The sequence below is a fragment of the Erythrolamprus reginae genome, chromosome 1, assembly GCF_031021105.1.
Source record: "Erythrolamprus reginae isolate rEryReg1 chromosome 1, rEryReg1.hap1, whole genome shotgun sequence".
In the NCBI taxonomy this organism is placed as follows: Eukaryota; Metazoa; Chordata; class Lepidosauria; order Squamata; family Dipsadidae; genus Erythrolamprus; species Erythrolamprus reginae.
In genome coordinates this window covers 125190244-125209489 of record NC_091950.1, presented here as the reverse complement: position 1 = coordinate 125209489, position 19246 = coordinate 125190244, and the positions used below count along the sequence as shown (strand labels likewise).

At 38.1% G+C, this 19246-nt stretch overlaps 1 protein-coding gene across 26 annotated transcripts in view; it reads left to right on the top strand.

Moving 5' to 3' along the window:
* SOX6 (SRY-box transcription factor 6) overlaps nucleotides 1-19246 on the top strand; it is a 546353-nt gene that overhangs the window by 340088 nt on the left and 187019 nt on the right. For all 26 annotated transcript variants that reach the window (XM_070764091.1, XM_070764122.1, XM_070764035.1 and 23 more), the window contains 2 exons: nucleotides 4800-4972; nucleotides 10851-10919. In XM_070764091.1, coding sequence (XP_070620192.1) covers nucleotides 4800-4972; nucleotides 10851-10919 — 242 coding nt within the window. The remainder of the gene's footprint in view (nucleotides 1-4799; nucleotides 4973-10850; nucleotides 10920-19246) is intronic.

The window sequence follows — 19246 nt, the reverse complement described above, 5'->3', positions numbered from 1 at the left end:
TGGTTTAATCTAACTTGGATTGTCCTACTCAGTTTTTGCTGCTTCTTGTTGGGACTGAAACTTGATAACTAAATGAAAAGCTGACAGACGCTGGCCTATCATAACAACATACCAATATAGTCTAACTACCAGAGACACTGTACTACTGTACAGATGTCTATGTAAGCTTTTGCAGGCATTATTAGCTTCAGCTATATCTTCTCTCATTCTTAACGCTTCAGAGATTCTTGTAGGTATTTTCAATATATCCATGGAAATTTACATCAAAATGGTTTTCTGAAAGCTACAATGAAATAGTACATAATCTGATAATTCTGATATTAAATCACAATTTAGTAAATTATTGATAATCCTAGATAGAAGACACGGGTTAATGCACACCATTGCTGGGACCATTACTAATCAGGTCAGCCCCTGAATGTATGGATGGCTGCAATTATTTTAAATTGTACTATTTTTTTAAATATTGATCCATAATATTGATTTTGCTGTGAGCTGCCCTGAGTCCCTAGGGAGTTGGGCAGCACAGAATATAATAATAATAATAATAATAATAATAATAATAATAATAATAATAATAATTATCATTATCATTATCATTATCATTAACCAGCATAGAATATATTTATAAATAATAATGATAATAATAATAATAATAATAATAATAATAATAATAATAATAATAATTATTATTATTATTATTATTAATTAGATTTGTAGGCCGCCCCTCTCAGAAAACTCGGGGTGGCTGTATGTATATAATTAATTAATTTCCAGCTAATTCTTTCTATACCTGGTTTAGGTGTTTACATCAATAAAGCATGATGAGCTTGTGTGCTAAATTGCCATGCTGTAGGGGGAAGGAAGCAGGAAGAGGGAGATTGTGATAAAGGGGGAACATGATAACATTTAAATATGTTAAAGGGTTAAATAAGGTCCAGGAGGGAAGTGTTTTTAATAGGAAAGTGAACACAAGAACAAGGGGACACAATCTGAGGTTAGTTGGGGGAAAGATCAGAAGCAACGTGAGAAAATATTATTTTACTGAAAGAGTAGTAGATGCTTGGAACAAACTTCCAGCACACCTGACCGGTAAATCCACAGTAACTGAATTTAAACAAGCCTGGGATAAACATATATCCATCCTAAAATAAAATACAGGAAATAGTATAAGGACAGACTACATGGACCATGAGGTCTTTTTCTGTTGTCAATCTTCTATGTTTCTATGTTTTTATTTTTTTAAAAAATTGCTCTTACATCAAATGAAAATTAGACCATGACCATTCATCCTGAAAGCTCACCACTGCTTCAATTGCCTACTAATTTTAATTCATTATAACTATGCTAAGTGTAGCAGTTCTCTTTCAACAGGTATATGTTTAATGAATGTGCAGTTGGTTCTCAATTTATGAGCCCAAGTGGGACCAGAATTTCCATTGCTAAGCAAGGCAGTTATTAAATCAGTTGTCCCTAGTTTTACCAGCCTTTATTTGCCACAGTTCTTAAGCGAATCAACAGAGTTATTAATGGAATCATGCCATTAAGCAAATTGGGTTACCTGCATTGACTTTGCTAGTCAGAAATCATCTGGGAAGATGTCCCTACAGTGTGTTTTTTTTAAAAAAAATATTTCTCTACCTTCTCACACACAAGTTATATGCACAGTGGTACCTCTACTTAAGAACTTAATTTGTTCCGTGACCAGGTTCTTAAGTAGAAAGGTTTGTAAGTAGAAGCAATTTTTCCCATAGGAATCAATGTAAAAGCAAATAAGGCGTGCAACAGTAAAGAAATAAAAGCTCGGAATTTGGGTGGGAGGAGGAGGAGGAAGAAGAGGAGGAGGACAGTCACTGCTGAAGGAAGGTGAGGTGAGGGGAATCAAAGAAATCCAAAACTTTAAAGCTTAAAAAAAAAGAGGGACTCTTAGGTGGCAAGGAGGAGCACCTCCCCCCCATACACCTGGCATGAGGCTGCTTCCCATACACTGGCTGCTGCTGCTACTACCTGCTTCCTCTTCCTTCCCATGCTGAAGGGCTCCCCTCTCCTCTCGCTCGCTCCCTTTGTAGCTGGCACCTTTCCTTCGCTGTGGTGACTCCTCGGCTTCCCAGAAAAAGGGAGCGTTTCTTTTCTCTGGACGCTGGCAGAGATTTATTCCCTGTCCAAGTGCCCAGAGAAAGGAAAATGCTTCGTTCGCTCTGGGCTGCCAAAGCCTCATTAAGCCCCACCAAAATGCTCCTCTGGCAGCCCAGATGGCCGGGATTAAAGGAGGAATGGCAGGAAAGTGGCTGGGCCTTCATGCTACTCTCAAATTTCCTGGGAAATTTTTCTGGGCTCGGGTTCTTAAGTAGAAAATGGTTCTTAAATAGAGGTAAAAAAATCTTGGATAATCCCCACTCGGTTAAAGACCTCGGTATACTAATAACAAAAGATTGAAGTGCCAAAGCCCACTGCAACAACATAGCCAATAAGGCTTCAAGAGTTGCAAACCTAATCCTACGTAGCCTCTGCTCTGGCAATCTCACACTGCTTACAAGGGCTTACAAAACTTTTACCAGACCCATCCTCGAATACAGCTCATATGTTTGGAACCCATATCGCATCTCAGACATTAACACCCTTGAAAATGTACAAAGATACCTCACCAGAAGAGCCCTTCATTCCTCCACTCGAAATAGAATACCCTATGAGACCAGACTTTCAATCCTGGGCCTAGAAAGCCTAGAACTAAGATGCCTTAAACAAGATCTAAGTATTGCCCACAAGATCATATGCTGCAATGTCCTGCCTGTCGGCGACTACTTCAGCTTCAACCACAACAACACAAGAGCACACAACAGATTTAAACTTAATATTAACCGCTCCAAACTTGACTGTAAAAAATATGACTTCAGTAACCGAGTTGTTGAAGTGTGGAACTCATTACTGGACTCCATAGTGTCATCCCCATACCCCCAACACTTTATTCTTAGATTATCTATGGTTGACCTATCCAGATTCCTAAGAGTTCAGTAAGGGGCGAGTACAAGTGCACTAGAGTGCCTTCTGTCCCCTGTCCTATTGCTCTCCTATATCTCCTATACCTTTCTTCTATTCCTATATCTCTTCTTCTATTCTTTCATTGATATGTTCTATTACTATACCTTCTTTTCTATTCTTTCATAGATATATTTTACTATGAGTATCTCCTCTATACCCATTAAAACTGTCATTGTGTATTGGGCAAAATAAAAAAATAAAATAAAATATACCTTCCAATGTTACAAACCACATACATAGTTCCTCCATTATTCAAAGCTGCATGTCTTATTCCAACCTACACTGCTTTTTTCAACAGGCAACTGGACTTTCTGCTTTTTCTTTGAAGATATTTTGCTCTTCACCCAGGAAAGCAGCTTCAATTTCAGCTCTGAAGAAGCTTCTTGGATGGGAAGCAAAACGTTTTCTAAGAAAAATCAGAGTTGCCTCTTGAAAAAGCACCTTTGGGACAACCATGATCTGCAGGATTGAGAATCTCCATAGACATCTGGGAAGGTGGCAGATGATCCCATGATCTGGGATGCTGTTGTAAATATAAGCCAGTTGCCAAATGCCCCCAAAATCATTTAACCATGGTTTTGATGTGATGCTTGTAAGTATATAGTATTGCCTTTATTGTCGTTGTACATCATGTATACAATAAAATTGGTTACAATGATAGTGTGAGGACTGGTTGTAAATCACTTTTTTCAGTGTTATTGTAACTTTTCATGATTTTTAAAAAAATGGTTGCAAGTTGAGGACTACCTGTATAAAGTAGGTTCAGTTCACCTAGTTGGCTTCAATCCTAATGAAGGTTTCTGTTAGGAATATAGATTATATCTTGTCATGACCTATCATAGAAACATAGAAGATTGACGGCAGAAAAAGACCTCATGCTCCATCTAGTCTACCCTTATACTATTTCTTGTATTTTATCTGAGGATGGATATATGTTTATCCCAGACATGTTTAAATTCAGTTACTGTGGATTTACCAACCACGTCTGCTGGAAGTTTGTTCCAAGGATCTACTACTCTTTCAGTAAAATAATATTTTCTCATGTTACTTCTAATCTTTCCCCCAACTAACCTCAGATTGTGTCCCTTTGTTCTTGTGTTCATTTTCCTATTAAAAACACTTCTCTTCTGAACCTTATTTAACCCTTTAACATATTTAAATGTTTCGATCATGTCCCCCCTTTCCTTCTGTCCTCCAGACTATACAGATTGAGTTCATTAAGTCTTTCCTGATACGTTTTATGCTTAAGACCTTCCACCATTCTTGTAGCCCATCTTTGGACCCGTTCAATTTTATCAATATCTTTTTGTAGATGAGGTCAATGTATTCATTTCCTGTGAATGTTGGAAATCTTTAAAAACAGTAGTCCAGAATTATTTTTCTTTTTAGTAAAGAGGGTTATTTTACATTTTGTTTATTTAAAAAATATTTAATTGGGGAGGATGACATTGTATTACTGCTTTTTCTGAATGCCGTAATTCATTAAAGAGCCATTATACTTAAGTGGAAGGGAAAAAGAACGAACTAGTGCAAATTACCTAATTAATTTTACCTCTTTGTCAGAAGGGAGAAATTATCTGTTTCCTCTTACCAGATGATAGCGAAAGATCCCTACCTCTGAAAAAAGCAGCAGCAGAATTTATTAATATATGTCCTAATAAAATATTCAAAGTTCTGTCCTTCTGTAGGATGGAAATAGTTTTGTCCATTGATTGTTTATTTGTTTGTTATTTATGCCCTGTCTTTTGTTTCTCCTTTAGGTACCCCTGAAAGCTTAGCAGAAAAAGAACGACAGCTCTCTGCCATGATTACCCAGCTCATCAGTTTACGGGAGCAGCTTCTGGCTGCCCATGATGAGCAGAAAAAGCTGGCAGCATCACAAATTGAAAAACAGCGGCAGCAAATGGATCTTGCTCGCCAACAGCAAGAACAGGTAAGTGACAATATACCAACATCTAAAAACATCAGGGGAAAAAAACTTACTAGAGCTTGTCTTGCACTCAGTCCTAATTTGAGAGAGAGAGAGAGAGAGGAGAGAGAGAGAGGAGAGAGAGAGAGGAGAGAGAGAGGAGAGAGAGAGGAGAGAGAGAGAAGAGAGAGAGGAGAGAGAGAGAGAGAGATGGGGCTTGTGTATATGTTAGTACATTTTGGTCATCTATAGTTAGATTCACAGTCTAAGACTGCTGTGTGTAAAATTGGGGTATTCAGGTCCAATAAATTCAATATTCAATTTGGAAAATTAGGGCATTCAAGGTCAATAAATTCAATAATACAAGATATTAAGGAAATCCTTTACAATATTGCTCCAAAGGCTCATATCATGATTGTTATAATCACAGATTTCTTTTTCTATAAACATTCAACTTTGATCTGCAAATCCCAATAATACTTTGTAATTTTTCCAATTATTTTTCCTCAGTTCTGGGATTATTTGGAATAGCCACAAATGAAGGCAAATATACATGTCCCAGGATATGTTACAGTATCCAATCTGGGGTCAGTCACCGGGATCAGAGATTTAGTTTTCTGACCTTTCAAGGTTTTTGTGAGGGCCAATCCTTGGGGAATTTCTCTCTATCAGAATGTATCAGTAGAGAGAATTTCCCTGAGGAAGGGCTCTGGTAGGAATTCAACCCCTGGTTCTGATGTCTAACCCAGATTGGATCCTGCAGACTTTCTTATTTTTAATGATTGTTACATCAGGCAAGTTATTAACAAAAGGTGCCTGTTTGCTTGGATCTTAAAGTCCCATAAGATCTTCACCCACTCATTTCCCAAACCTTCTCAACTTGATGGTTCCAGTGGTTTTTGCTGCATTCAAATTCAAACCTCCGGCATTTTCCAGAGAATAATTCTGACAAATCAATCATGATGCAGCTTGTTGCCCATTTGTGGAATTCACTGATCAAATGTTGAATTATTGCCTTCGTGCAATTAGTTGGCAAAGTGTGTTCTTGAGCTCCTAAAATAGAACCTTCAGGATTTTTTCTCCCTTAACATTCCTGATCTTAACCAACTCAATACAAATTTTGCATTGTTAATATTTAGATTTTTCTTAACCATCCCATTATAAATCTTATAAATTTACCAGACTCTCCCACAGCTATGAATGATGTGTTAATAATATGGATTATGCTGCTATAACACACACACACTTGCGGGTGCACACACACACACGTTTAAAAATACAAATTATAATCATCCATTGAAAGAATATCTTGTTGGACCTAATAGGAGCGATGGTTAATAGTTTGTTTAGAATTACATTTTTCCCTTTCCTAAGAGTTGAGTAAATGAATGAAAAACACTTTTATTCATTTGTATTTGGTATAAGTAGATTAATCCTCTAGATTCCAATATTTCTAAAAAAAAGTTTACCACGCTATAAGACTGTGTTCCCTATTAATTCATAAGATAATTATTAAATAATTTTATTATATTTAACAATTATATTAACGATTATATCCAATAATTGTTAAAATAATTGGTAAATTATTTGATCATTTGAAGTTCGAAGAAATTGAAACATACTGTACAAGAGGCATTTACATAACCATTAGAAATTTTGTGCAAAAAAAATTAAGAGCAAGAGATACCATGAGTTTCTTGGGCATTCATTTTAAATTAATGTGCACTTTTTAGGAACCTGACTTTAAAGCAGAATTATCATTTCAGTTCAATATGTTTTATAGAGTATATGCTAGAAAGTATGCTCTGTTGATTTTAATTATTTGTGACGTCTGGTATTTTATGTGCTTGAATATTTGCCCACATGTGAGGAATACGGGCTCGTCCCTAATGGAAAATAACATAAAGGAATACTGTAAAAAATCAGAAGTTAGAATGTCATTTAGCCATCCAGAGATGACACAGTAATTAACTATTGACACTTGTGAATAAGCTAGCACAAATTAATCTTGACACATTTGCAGACGAGTGATATCTTACAGTGAACACTTTGTAATTATATTTCAAAATGAAAATTAAATGACACTTAAAACTAGGTTGTCATGCTCAATGAAGCGAGCATGTAGCTCAACCAATTCGCAAATAAAATTCAGGAGTTGAACCACATGGTGCTCCTCTGCCATCTTTGGTGGTGTCAAGCCCTGTACATTGAGATTGCACTGCGGTAATTGCTGTGGAGCGGGGTGGGTTTCTTCATTTCTCTCTTTCTCCTTAATCACAAACACCATCAATATTAGATGCTGTGTGACTACTTCACTGGCTTCCGTAAGGATATGAATATTCATTTGCTCATATATTGTACTGATAACTGAATGGTGTACAAACTTTTAAACTCTAATAAAATCAGTTCCCAAGATTTACAAAGTTTTGGTCACAGCCTGGGTACAAACTTTTAATACGGTGCCTATCTCTGCATAGTTACATCTTAAGTATGGATTTACTCCCTGAATTTTTATAATCTTTTTTGTTTAGCCGTTTAGTCCCATCCTCCCCTTAAGGAATGCTTAAACAAGATGCCACAATGAGAGTAAATATATAAAAATATTAAAAATATGGTTAAAGGCAACATGCTAAAATATGGCATCAAACCCTGAAAAAAATTATTCCTAAAATTCCCAAACAACCTGATGATGTACAGGTCTGGGAGAGGGAATCTTATCACCTCAAGGCAATTGGAGAAACTTTGAACTTATTTTAAAAGTTTCAGATTTAGGAAAGAGATTCGATTTCTGGTATTTTATCAATATCAAATAAAGTCCTATATTAGAAAAGAGACATGATAATGACAAAAATAGTAGGTTAGCCCATTCTTCCATATGTGGAAAGCTCTTCTTAACCAGACTTAGGGACAAAAATGCAATCTTCTTTTGGTCTTTGTAGAGGCTACAGAATTCCATGCAATATAACACCCTTCTTTCTCAGTTTCCTGTGCTGTGTTTTTGATAAAAGCCCAGAAATATATACTGGAATAGAACATCAGATAAAGTGTATTGGACAGTATACTTGCCTATTATACATACCATATCTTAAAATGACTCATCTCACATTGTTGTTATGGGAAAAAATTGAAGAAGTGATGCTTTGTCTGCCATCTTGAGGTTCTGAAGGAAAAGAAGACTAAAATAAATCTACTAATAAATAAAATAGTGAATAAAATAATAAATAAAATAAAGTAGACTATTTGCTGATTTTTTTTCTCCCTTGTGACATTGAGATTTCTTGCTGTCCCCACCTGAAAGTAATTTATATTCAATAAATTGATTCTCTAGTAGTGCAACTGAAACATAGTAACATAGCTTTAAAACTGTTTCTTTATTTCAGTGTATAGAACTCTAAACAACCAACATATATAATTACACATCTAAAACTCTATGAGAAACCATGATACAATGCCAAATATATAATTCAAAACAAATATTATTATTTATTAGATTTGTATGCTGCCCTTCTCCAAAGACTTGCGGTGGCTCACAGCAGTAATAAAAACAAAATAGTAGTGGAACAAATCTAACATTAAAAACATATAAAACCCTATCATTATTTAAAAAACCAAACAGCACATTTATACCAAACATCAAACAAAGTATAAAAAAGCCTGGGGGAAAGGTGTCTCAACTCCCCAATGCCTGGCGGTATAAGTGAGTCTTGAGTAGTTTACAAAAGACAAGGAGGGTGGGGGCAGTTCTAATCTCCGGGGGGAGTTGGTTCCAGAGGGCCAGGGCCGCCACAGAGAAGGCTCTTCCCCTGGGGCCCGCTAAAACAACATTGTTTAGTCGACGGGACCCGGAGAAGGCCAACTCTGTGGGACATTATCAGTCACTGGGATTTGTGCGGTGGCAGGAGGTTCCGAAGATAGTAGCTGAGTGTAAAAAGCAACATAATACAATAAAGCATTAATATTTTAGGACAACAGTGAAATTGTGCTCGCTACCACGGCTCGTAAGTGCTTGTGGGGCCAGCACGATTTTGCTTCTGCACCTGTGGAGGTAGCAAAATCGCGCACGGAGCTGTAGATGTGCCCGTGTTTCGGTGAGGTTATTTTTTGCTTTCGTGCATGCCGAAACACAGTTGCACCCATGGCTCTGTGTGCGATTTTGCTACCTCCACAGGTGCAGAAGCAAAATCGTACTGGCCCCACAAGAACATACGAGCTGCGGCGGCAAGTGCAATTTCGCCTTCTGGCTCGTAGCCCAGATTCTTCACAACAGATATGAACCAGATGTTGGCCATTCAGTGTTAGTCCAATTATGGTAAGGCTCTTTTCATTGTCCCATTTAAATTCAGCTATTTTCTTTCCATCTTCATCATTTGAGGCATCCAGGGCAGTTTTATAATTACCACAGTCCATAGTCCTTCACAATATAACAGCAGGCTACATTTCATAGACCAGGAAACATAGTTTGTTACATCAAGCTGCGTTATCAGGGATAATTTAGTTGACTGTAGTCATACCATTGTTAATTCAATAATACAACTTTAACTTTCTGATTATATAAACTGAATATTATCACTACTCACTATCAATATCTCAGTGAGAATAACTCACTGGGCCCATAATCAGTGTTAAGGAGTGTGCAGAGCCCTTGAGTTATCAAGGACATGCACAGAGGAAAATGTCTCGTACAGAGTACTAACAAGATGCTGCCTAGGGAATAGTCAGATAAGAGAGGGCACAGCCCACAGCTGCATAAACCTCAGATCGTGCAGATCGTGTAGCTGTGAGAGCAATCATGGGCTTTCCCAAATATGCCCATGTTACACCAACACTCCGCAGTCTGCATTGGTTGCTGATCAGTTTCTGGTCACAATTCAAAGTGTTGGTTATGACCTATAAAGCCCTTCATGGCACCGGACCAGAATATCTCAGGGACTGCCTTCTGCTGCACGAATCCCAGCGACCAGTTAGGTCCCACAGAGTGGATCTTCTCCGGGTCCCGTCAACTAAAGAATGTTGCTTGGCGGGACCCAGGGGAAGAGCCTTCTCTGTGGCGGCTCCGGCTCTCTGGAACCAACTCCCCCCAAAGATTAGAATTGCCCCCACCCTCCTTGCCTTTCGTAAGCTGCTTAAAACCCACCTCTGCCGTCAGGCATGGGGGAATTGAGACCTTCGTCCCCCTAGGCCTTTACAATTCTATGCATGGTATGTATGTATGTATGTATGTTTGGTTTTTTTATATTAATGGGTTTTTAATTGTTTCTAGAATCAGACTACTATTGTACACTGCTTTATTGTTGCTGTTAGCCACCCCGAGTCTCCGGAGAGGGGCGGCATACAAATCCAATAAATAAATAAAATAAATAAATAAATAATGAGTGGAGAAAGAAGCTCAGAAGGAACCATTTATATCAAAGTTCTCAGAATGTACAGGAGATGGAAGGAGATTTGTACTTTCAGACTTGCAAGATTTTTTTTAATGTAGTCTTACATTAAAGTAAAATTAGTTCATCTGGTTGTGTTTCCTATCTGGTATACCTTGGAAGGGTGACAAAGAATGAGATGACTTAACATGGGGCTGCCACTGCCAACCTGAAATAAAAGGCCCTTTGTTTAATCCACTCCTGATTAAAGTGGCCATTACCTGATGGGCAGTTTAAAAATGTAAATTAATCAATAAAATGCATGATGACTTAAACAAGCATTCAGGACTATGTTTTAAAGATTGGGTCAATGAGCAATATCTTTGAAACCTTCTTGTGGTGTTGTAGTTAACTCATGGAAGAGTAAGATTCAGTGTCACAAAGCCTAACCATCTTAGAATTTGTCAAGAAGACTTAGTTCTCTCTGAGCAATATTGAATTTCAATATCTCTATTTTAATTGAATGGAAATTTTATTTCCAATAGATTGCAAGACAACAGCAGCAACTTCTGCAGCAGCAACACAAAATCAATCTCCTGCAGCAGCAAATCCAGGTCAGTATGTTTTATGGCTCTCTGCTGATTATTCTTAAATTCTATTTACAGGGAGGGGAAGCTTTAAGATAAAATGGCTTGTACTCTACTAATCTAGCAAAGCTTCCAAAGATTTGATATGTTTTTAAAGGTAAAAATATTTTGATGGAAGCTATATTTTCTAATAAACAGCTTTTGTTTGAAGGATATCCATTTGTTTTAAATTTGACCATTTAATGCTATGGTGAACAGATAGTTTAACATGTGCTCCAGAGGAAAAATAGTGATTCGGTTGTTGTTTATGGATCACTATATTACACTGAAGACTTAACAGCTTTCCATTGATAGAGTTATTACAGAAATTATGTATAGCTCTTGTTGGGTAGGTATACAGTAAGTATTGAGGGCAGCAGCATTTTGTTGGTGGCAGATGTTATATTGTATATGTGCCGTGAGCACCAATTCCAGTTTTAATTTTGTATGGAGGAAGAAATAACATCCTTGTTGAATCTATCCAAAGATAAATGATATAAAAGGTAAAGTTATTTTAGTAAATAACTGTTGCGGTTATTTCTTTTTCTTTTATAAACGTGTCACATCATGACTATTGAAAGTTACCACTAACAACAAATCTTTTTTTTAATAAAAGAAAATAATTTTTCAAACCCAACAGTGAGTGAAGGATTGAGGAGCTCTTTGGCCCCATTCCCCAGAATTATTTTTATGTTTTTGTGTGAAAAGTTCCAGTCTAAATTTTGTATTTGCTTTGGTGTCCGCGAATCGCTACTCTACTCTCAAATGGTGACAATCCTGGAAAAGATGGTTGCTTGTGCAGTTTCTGAATAACTTGTTCAGTTCTAACACCTGCTTTATTATGGGAGGATGAATGGATTCTTCTTGTTCCGATGGATTTTTTTGTAGTCCAAGAAATTGCTGAATGGAGAATTTTAAAAAAATCTGTCTACAATTTGCATAGTTAGTTGGATACTGTTGCTGGCATCATAGCCTTCTGGTAGTCATTCTAAAGCAAAGAACAATTTACTTCCAGTGGCCACCAAATTACAGAAAGTTATAAACAGGTAATTTTGTCATCTTTTTGCTTTTTCTGCACTGTTACTCCCTAACAGGTTGTCCTTGATCTATAACCACAATGGAGCCCAAAATGTCCATTACAAAGTGAGATGGTTGTCAAGTGAGTTTTGCCCCATTTTACAACCTCCCTTGGCACGGTTGTTAAATGAATCATTGCTGTTGCTTAGTAACATGGTTGTTAAATGAATCAGACTTCCCATTGACCTTGTTTGTCAGAAGGTTGCAAAAGGCGATGATCACATGACCCTGGGACACCTCAACCATCCTAAATATATGTCAGTCGCAAGCATCCAAATTTTGATCACCTGACCATGGGGTTATTGCAGAGGTTGTAGGTGAAAAGTGGCCATAAGTTACTTTCTTCAGTGCCAGTGTAATTTTGAACAGTCATTAAGTGAATAGTTGTAAGTAAAGGACTACCTGTAGTTGATTCCTTGTTTATTGCCTTGTATTCTGTATTTGCAAAAGTTGACAGATACATCATTAAGAGCCAAGTGGCAATTCCTCTCCCTAAAAATAACTAAATTGCCTCCACTCTATCTTCTCCTAACCTTGTTCCCCCCCCCACTGTTATAGAGCTTCGCCACTGCCAAACATATTGTCACTTTCTGCCAATTCAGTTGTTGAGGGCCTGTTTAGAATAAGAAGCTTCTGTAGATTGCCTCTCTTTCTTGTGTGCATTGGGAAAACTCATTAAAGGATTTCAAGCAGGTTAAGCATTTCTCCTCCATGTGATGTTTGCCAGGGTTCTGGGGGTTGTTTCATCTTCTCCTGGAGCATCTTGCAAGGAATTGCTTTAGCTACTATCAAAGCTTCTTGGGTCAGTGCCATATCAGGCATGCAAACAAGTTTAAAAGAACGGCTGCCATAGTTTTGTGTGGTTAGAGATGTAATGTGAGATTTATATTTAATGTATTGTTTGTGATTCGCAAAAGACGTTAAGTAGACGTTAAGCAGCTCATTACAATCAACATACATGGGACTTTTTTCTGTTTTTTAAAATCTGTTCTCTTAAATCGAATAAGGAAAATTGAAATAACATTAAAAATAGAAGCTCTGCCCAGCAAAGAATCATTGTCCCCAGTGTTCAAGTCATAATTCTTGAGTACTTCATATATTTTAGGACTATGCTTTCAATGGATGCATTTTAGGAACATACTTTACAAAGTGATAAAACATTCTTCAAAAGATAGTATTTATATTAATTGCTTAAATAAGTAGCAACACTATTGTAAAGCCTAATGCACTTTAAATAGAAAGAAAATCCTACATACCATTCTGTCTTGTCAGAATGCTCTTGAAAAAGCACATTTAAATTTCCTATCTGCATCTGAAGCTAATCATACAGTTGTTTGGATGCCTTGAGCATGTGACTACTTGTATTTCAGTGCTCCCGGATTTAAAGGTGCACCTATTTTATTAAGTATTTGCATAAGTAAATAACTGCTGCCAAAAGTTTGTCAACTGGCAAAATATATACCGTAAGTCATTAAAAAAACAATTAAAGCAAATGTAAATAACTGTTACTGGTTTTTCAGCCTTCAAAAGTCTTAGACATAATTTAAGAATTTGAAATCAACCAGAATGAAAATGAAAGACCATAATACATGTGTTTCACGTACATTTTTATTCAACAGGTAATAAACTAAAGAAAGTCATGCATACTGAAGCTATCCTGAAATTAATATAATCTCATAACAGATTCCTTTCTTGGGATTTAGAATTAATGATGATAATATAAAATATTTATTGAGTCAAATTTCAACACAATTTTAAAATACGGTATACTTTTGGGTGGTTAGAGTTGTAGTATGAGTCTTCGGAGAGGGGCGGCATACAAATCTAATAAATTATTATTATTATTATTATTATTATTATTATTATTATTATTAATGTATTGTTTGTGATTAATACTATCGAAAATGTGTCGGACTCTTGGGTCTGCAGGTGGACCAAACATTGGCAAAATCCTCTCTGAATTAAAATCTTCCTGATGAGTTTTGGTGCTGGCAAAGAAAGCCACAAGCCTTTTTTCAAATGTTGATTCTGGATGTCTGCCCTGTGGTTCATACTTTTTGGGAAGGTCTGTAGATAGAGCCTGTCCTACTCAAGCCAACTGTTTATTAATGGTTTGGACCTTGTTGTGATGCGGGTGTGAGGGATGAAAGAGCAGGATGAGAGTCAGTCACTTGGGGTGTACTTGTAGTTTTTGCTACCTCACTTTTGTCTCTCTAATTCTGAACCCAATTGAAGACCCATTTGAGGAATTTATTTATTTATTTATTTATTTATTTATTTATTTATTTATTTATTTATTTAGTTAGTTAGTTAGTTAGTTAGTTAGTTAGTTAGTCAGTCCAATACACAAAGAGGGTTTAGTGGGTATATACACAAAGTAAAATACATGATGAAGGTTATAGAGGAGATACTCATAGTAAAGTATAGCTAAGAAATAATAGAAAAGAAGATATAGGAATAGAACATATCAATGAAAGAGTAGAAGAAGAGATATAGGAATAGAAGAAAGGAATAGGAGATATAGGAGAGCAATAGGACAGGGGACAGAAGGCACTCTAGTGCACTTGTACTCGCCCCTTACTGACCTCTTAGGAATCTGGATAGGTCAACCGTAGACAATCTAAGGGTAAAGTGTTGGGGGTTTGGGGATGACACTATGGAGTCCGGTAATGAGTTCCATGCTTCGACAACTCGGTTACTGAAGTCATATTTTTTACAGTCAAGTTTGGAGCGGTTAATATTAAGTTTAAATCTGTTGTGTGCTCTTGTGTTGTGGTTGAAGTTGAAGTAGTCGCCGACAGGCAGGATGTTGCAGCATATGATCTTGTGGGCAATACTTAGATCTTGTTCAAGGCGTCTTAGTTCTAAACTTTCTAGGCCCAGGATTGAAAGTCTAGTCTTGTAGGGTATTCTGTTTCGAGTGGAGGAGTGAAGGGCTCTTCTGGTGAATTATCTTTGGCCATTTTCAAGGGTGTTAATGTCTGAGATGCGATATTTGGTCAAGGAAGATTTTGGGAGGGCCCTGTGAGGTAAGGTTCTAGTGAGAGAGGCATCTCGTGAAGATCTGCAGGGACAAGCATGAGTTATTTAGCAGGAGTGAGCAATATAATGTGCTAGCAGATCTAGAATAATATCTGCAGGAGATGGTGTTGGAATTAGTTAGGCAACTCAATCAAAGGGGTGAATCCTAAGAAGGTTGGAGAGAGAGAGAAAAAAAGTTCTGTGTATATCTTATTCCATGGTTGGTTGGTTGGTTTCTGTAGGTATTGTGATTTGCATTCAGCCCTGTATTTGTTCATGTTCAGATAAGTTCCCACGGTTGAGTTTATCTAAAACATTGCAATGTCAAAATGTAATTTTCACTGTTTCTACTTTTTTTTTGTCATTCTTTGTCTTCCATTACAGTGGGCCAAAAGTACATAAACTCTTTTATGCTTTTGCTCAGACTAATCAGCAAGGTATCAAAATTTTCTGGAGGTTTAATTTATACAATATTAGTTTTTGTATGCACGCAACTAATGTATTTTCAAAGTTACTTGGTTGCTTTAGGTGAGCCACATTTTGGCCACAATAACCCAGAGAAGCCTAGTACCTCCCCACCCAATTTTACAAGTACATCCAAAGTACAACTGGCAAGAATATGATTCCATTCCCCCCTCTATGTGGCTTTAATTTCCAATGCCACATTATATTAATTGCATTAATTTTTAACTACTATTAGTTACTTTTATAACTACGATTATGTGGAAAAAAATTGAGAGGCTATCATTTAAAAAAAAAATTAAGATACCACTATGGTGATATAGTCATAAATAAATAAAAAGTCCTATACATTAGGCTTGCCTTTTATTTTCAACCAGTGATAAGAAGAGTGATATTATTCATTTTTATAAGCAATGGATGGAAACTAATTGAGGAGAGAACCAACTGGGAATTCGTGACAGAACAATAAATCACTGGAACAACTTGCTTCCAAGTTGTGAGTGCTTTTAAAGAAGAGACTGAACAACCATCTGGTTTAAATGGTATAGAACCTTGATGGTGAACCTATGGCATGCGTGCAACAGGTGGGACGTGGAGCCATGTCAGAGGGCACATGAGACTTTGCCCAGTGTCAGCTCCAGCACGCATAGGTGCACTGGCCAGTTGATTTTCAGCCTTTGGAAAGGCCATTTCACCCTCCTGGTGCTTCAGGGAAGCTTTCCGGAAGCCCCAAAGGCAAAAAATAAATAAATTACCCAACAGACAAACTGGAAGTTTGTAAAAATGCACTTCTGGTTTGCCATTGTGCTGTTTTTTTGCAGTCTGGGGGGTTCAGAGAAGCTTCCTGAAGGCCCAGAGTGCAAAAAACAGCACAATGGCAAACTGGAAGTGCATTTTCCGAACTTCTGTTTTTCCCGTTGTGCTGTTTTTTGCATTCCGGAATTTCAGGAAGCTTCCCTAAACCCTCTGGAGTTCAAGAAACAGCACAACAGCAAAACGGAAGTGTGTTTTCCCGAAAAACTTCTGGTTTGCCAGTTTGGGCATTTTTTTTCACATACCAGCTTCAGTAAGGCCTGCATGGGGGGGGGGGGGGCGCGGCAACGCGGATGGCGCATGCCCGGGGGGAATGAAGGGATGTGGGCACTTGCACGCATGCTAGCACACCCATACCGCCCCTTTTGGCATGTGAACCAAAAAAGGTTCACCATCACTAGTACAGACTTTTCTGCCTGAGCAGGGGGTTGGACTAGAAGATCTCCAAGGTCCCTTATTACATTAGAATAGAATAGAATAGAATAGAATTTTATTGGCCAAGTGTGATTGGACACACAAGGAATTTGTCTTGGTGCATATGCTCTCAGCGTACATAAAATAAAATATGCATTTGTCAAGAATCATGTGGTACGACACTTCATGATTGTCATAGGGTTCAAATAAGCAATGAAGAAGCAATATTAATAAAAATCTTAGGATATAAGCAGCAAGTTACAGTCAACATGGGAGGAAATGGGTGATAGGAGTGATGAGAAAAACTAGTAGAATAGAAGTGCAGATTTAGTAGAAAGTCTGACAGTGTTGAGGGAATTATTTGTTTAGTAGAGTGATGGCGTTTGGAAAACAACTGTTCTTGTGTCTAGTTGTCTTGGTGTGCAGTGCTCTGTAGCGACGTTTTGAGGGTAGGAGTTGAAACAATTTGTGTCCAGGATGTGGGGGGTCAGTAAATATTTTCCCCGCCCTCTTTTTGACTCGTGCAGTATACAGGTCCTCAATGGAAGGCAGGTTGGCAGCAATTGTTTTTTTCTGCAGTCTTTTATTTATTTATTTATTTATTTATTTTATTTAGTCTTTTATTCAGATTTCTATCACCTATATTCACTTTGAAGAGTCATCCAGATTTAAAACTTCAGCGAGGAAGTTAAATTTAAATTCTTCAATCCAAAATATGTTGATGTTAATATTAGGGCCAACATCTTAAACATTCATGGGTAACCCACATCTTGATAATTTGTATCAGCAGCACAAGGCTTCTCCATCTACTATCTGGTTAATATTCTGAATTTCAGAAAAAATAAAATATGATGAATAAAAAACTTATGCATAAAAAATGATCAGTTTCTATAAGAGTTTCGATTCTTTGCCTCTTGCCTGCAAACTCTTAGGCTCATTTATTTCTTTATAATGGCAGTTATATTTGCTTTATTCAGTGTCACCGTTTTTGCTCACTAAAACTTCCTTTTAAATTGCCACTCGAGTCTATTTTCCTGTTTTAATGTTCTTGCTGTGTCACTTAATATTAACAAACTTAGACAGTTTCATTTTGTTAAAATGGGTGAGCATGATAGTAAACAGAGGTGCAGCAATATGAAAAATGACTACTGCTTAACTGTTCTTGTTATGAAGAGTTTGTATTATACTTAAAGCCTAAGAGGTTGATCCCTCAAATTCCTTCCTTTATCTATGCTTAACTAAATACCGTAATATTGAGACACCTTGTGAGCCAAATAAGGATAATATTATAGGTGATGTGCAGTCTAAAGACCTGGAATATATTCTACATTAGCTTTTGTGCCCACTGTATTGACAAAGTCAGGGTTCCAAATAGCATCCAAAATTAAATCAGAGTCCAAAACAAAGTACAGCGATCCCTCGATTTTCGCGATCTCGATCTTTGCGAAACGCTATATTGCGATTTTTCAAAAAATAATAAATTAAAAATACTCCCCGGTTTTTTTGCTATACTGTACCATGGTTTTTCTCACCCGATGACGTCTTTTTTTCTATCATTTCTCTCTCTCTTCCTTCCACTCTTCTCTCTCTCTTCCTCCCTCTCTCATCTCTTTCGGGGGGAGGGGCGGCGGGCGGGCGGGTGCCTACGGGGGACGGTGGCCGCCAGCGCTGGACTTGGCGGTGAGAGGGGCGGTAGCGGCGAGTGAGCGGGCGGGCGGGCGAGTGGCGGGTGGGTGGGTGCTTACGGGGAACGGTGGCCGCCAGCGCTGCTGCAGGAGGACTCAGCGGTGAGAGGGGCGGTAGTGGCGAGCGGGCGGGCAGACGAGTGGCGGGCGGGTGGGTGCTTACGGGGAACGGTGGCCGCCAGCGCTGCTGCAGGAGGACTCGGTGGTGAGAGAAGCGGTAGCGGCGGGCGGGCGGCGGACAAGCGGCGGGCGGGCGGGCGGCGGACAAGCGGCAGGCGGGCAGGCGGCGGACAAGTGGCGGGCGGGCGGGCGGCGAGCTGTATGTAGCGGAAGTAAAAACACCATGGAAAAGTGGCGCACATGCGCAGATGGTGTTTTTACTTCCGCACCACTATATCGCGAAAAATCGACTATTGCGAGGGGTCTTGGAACGTAACCCTCACGATACTCGAGGGATCACTGTATTTCTCAAAGTTCCAATTTATTAATAGAGCCATGTTGGCACATCTGGATGAAACCCAAATCTGAAATCTCCCTGGTTTCACCACCCAGTTGAAAGTTCAAGTCCTTGCTAGTGATGGGCGAACCGAACCCGCACAATTCGGGTCCATACCGAATTTTGTGGTGTTCGGTATGCCGAACACGAAACCAAATTTTTTTGAAACTTCGGGCAAAGTTCGGGGTTGCGTTCGGCATTCGGAGCTTTGACGTCACCGACAGGTTGCTAAGAACGCCAATGTGATCCCTTCCTGGATTCCATTTTTATTTTTATTAAAAAGGACGCCACAGCAGCGCTGCAAGCAAAGGGCGGGTCCTTTCACATAAAAATAAACATGTTTATTT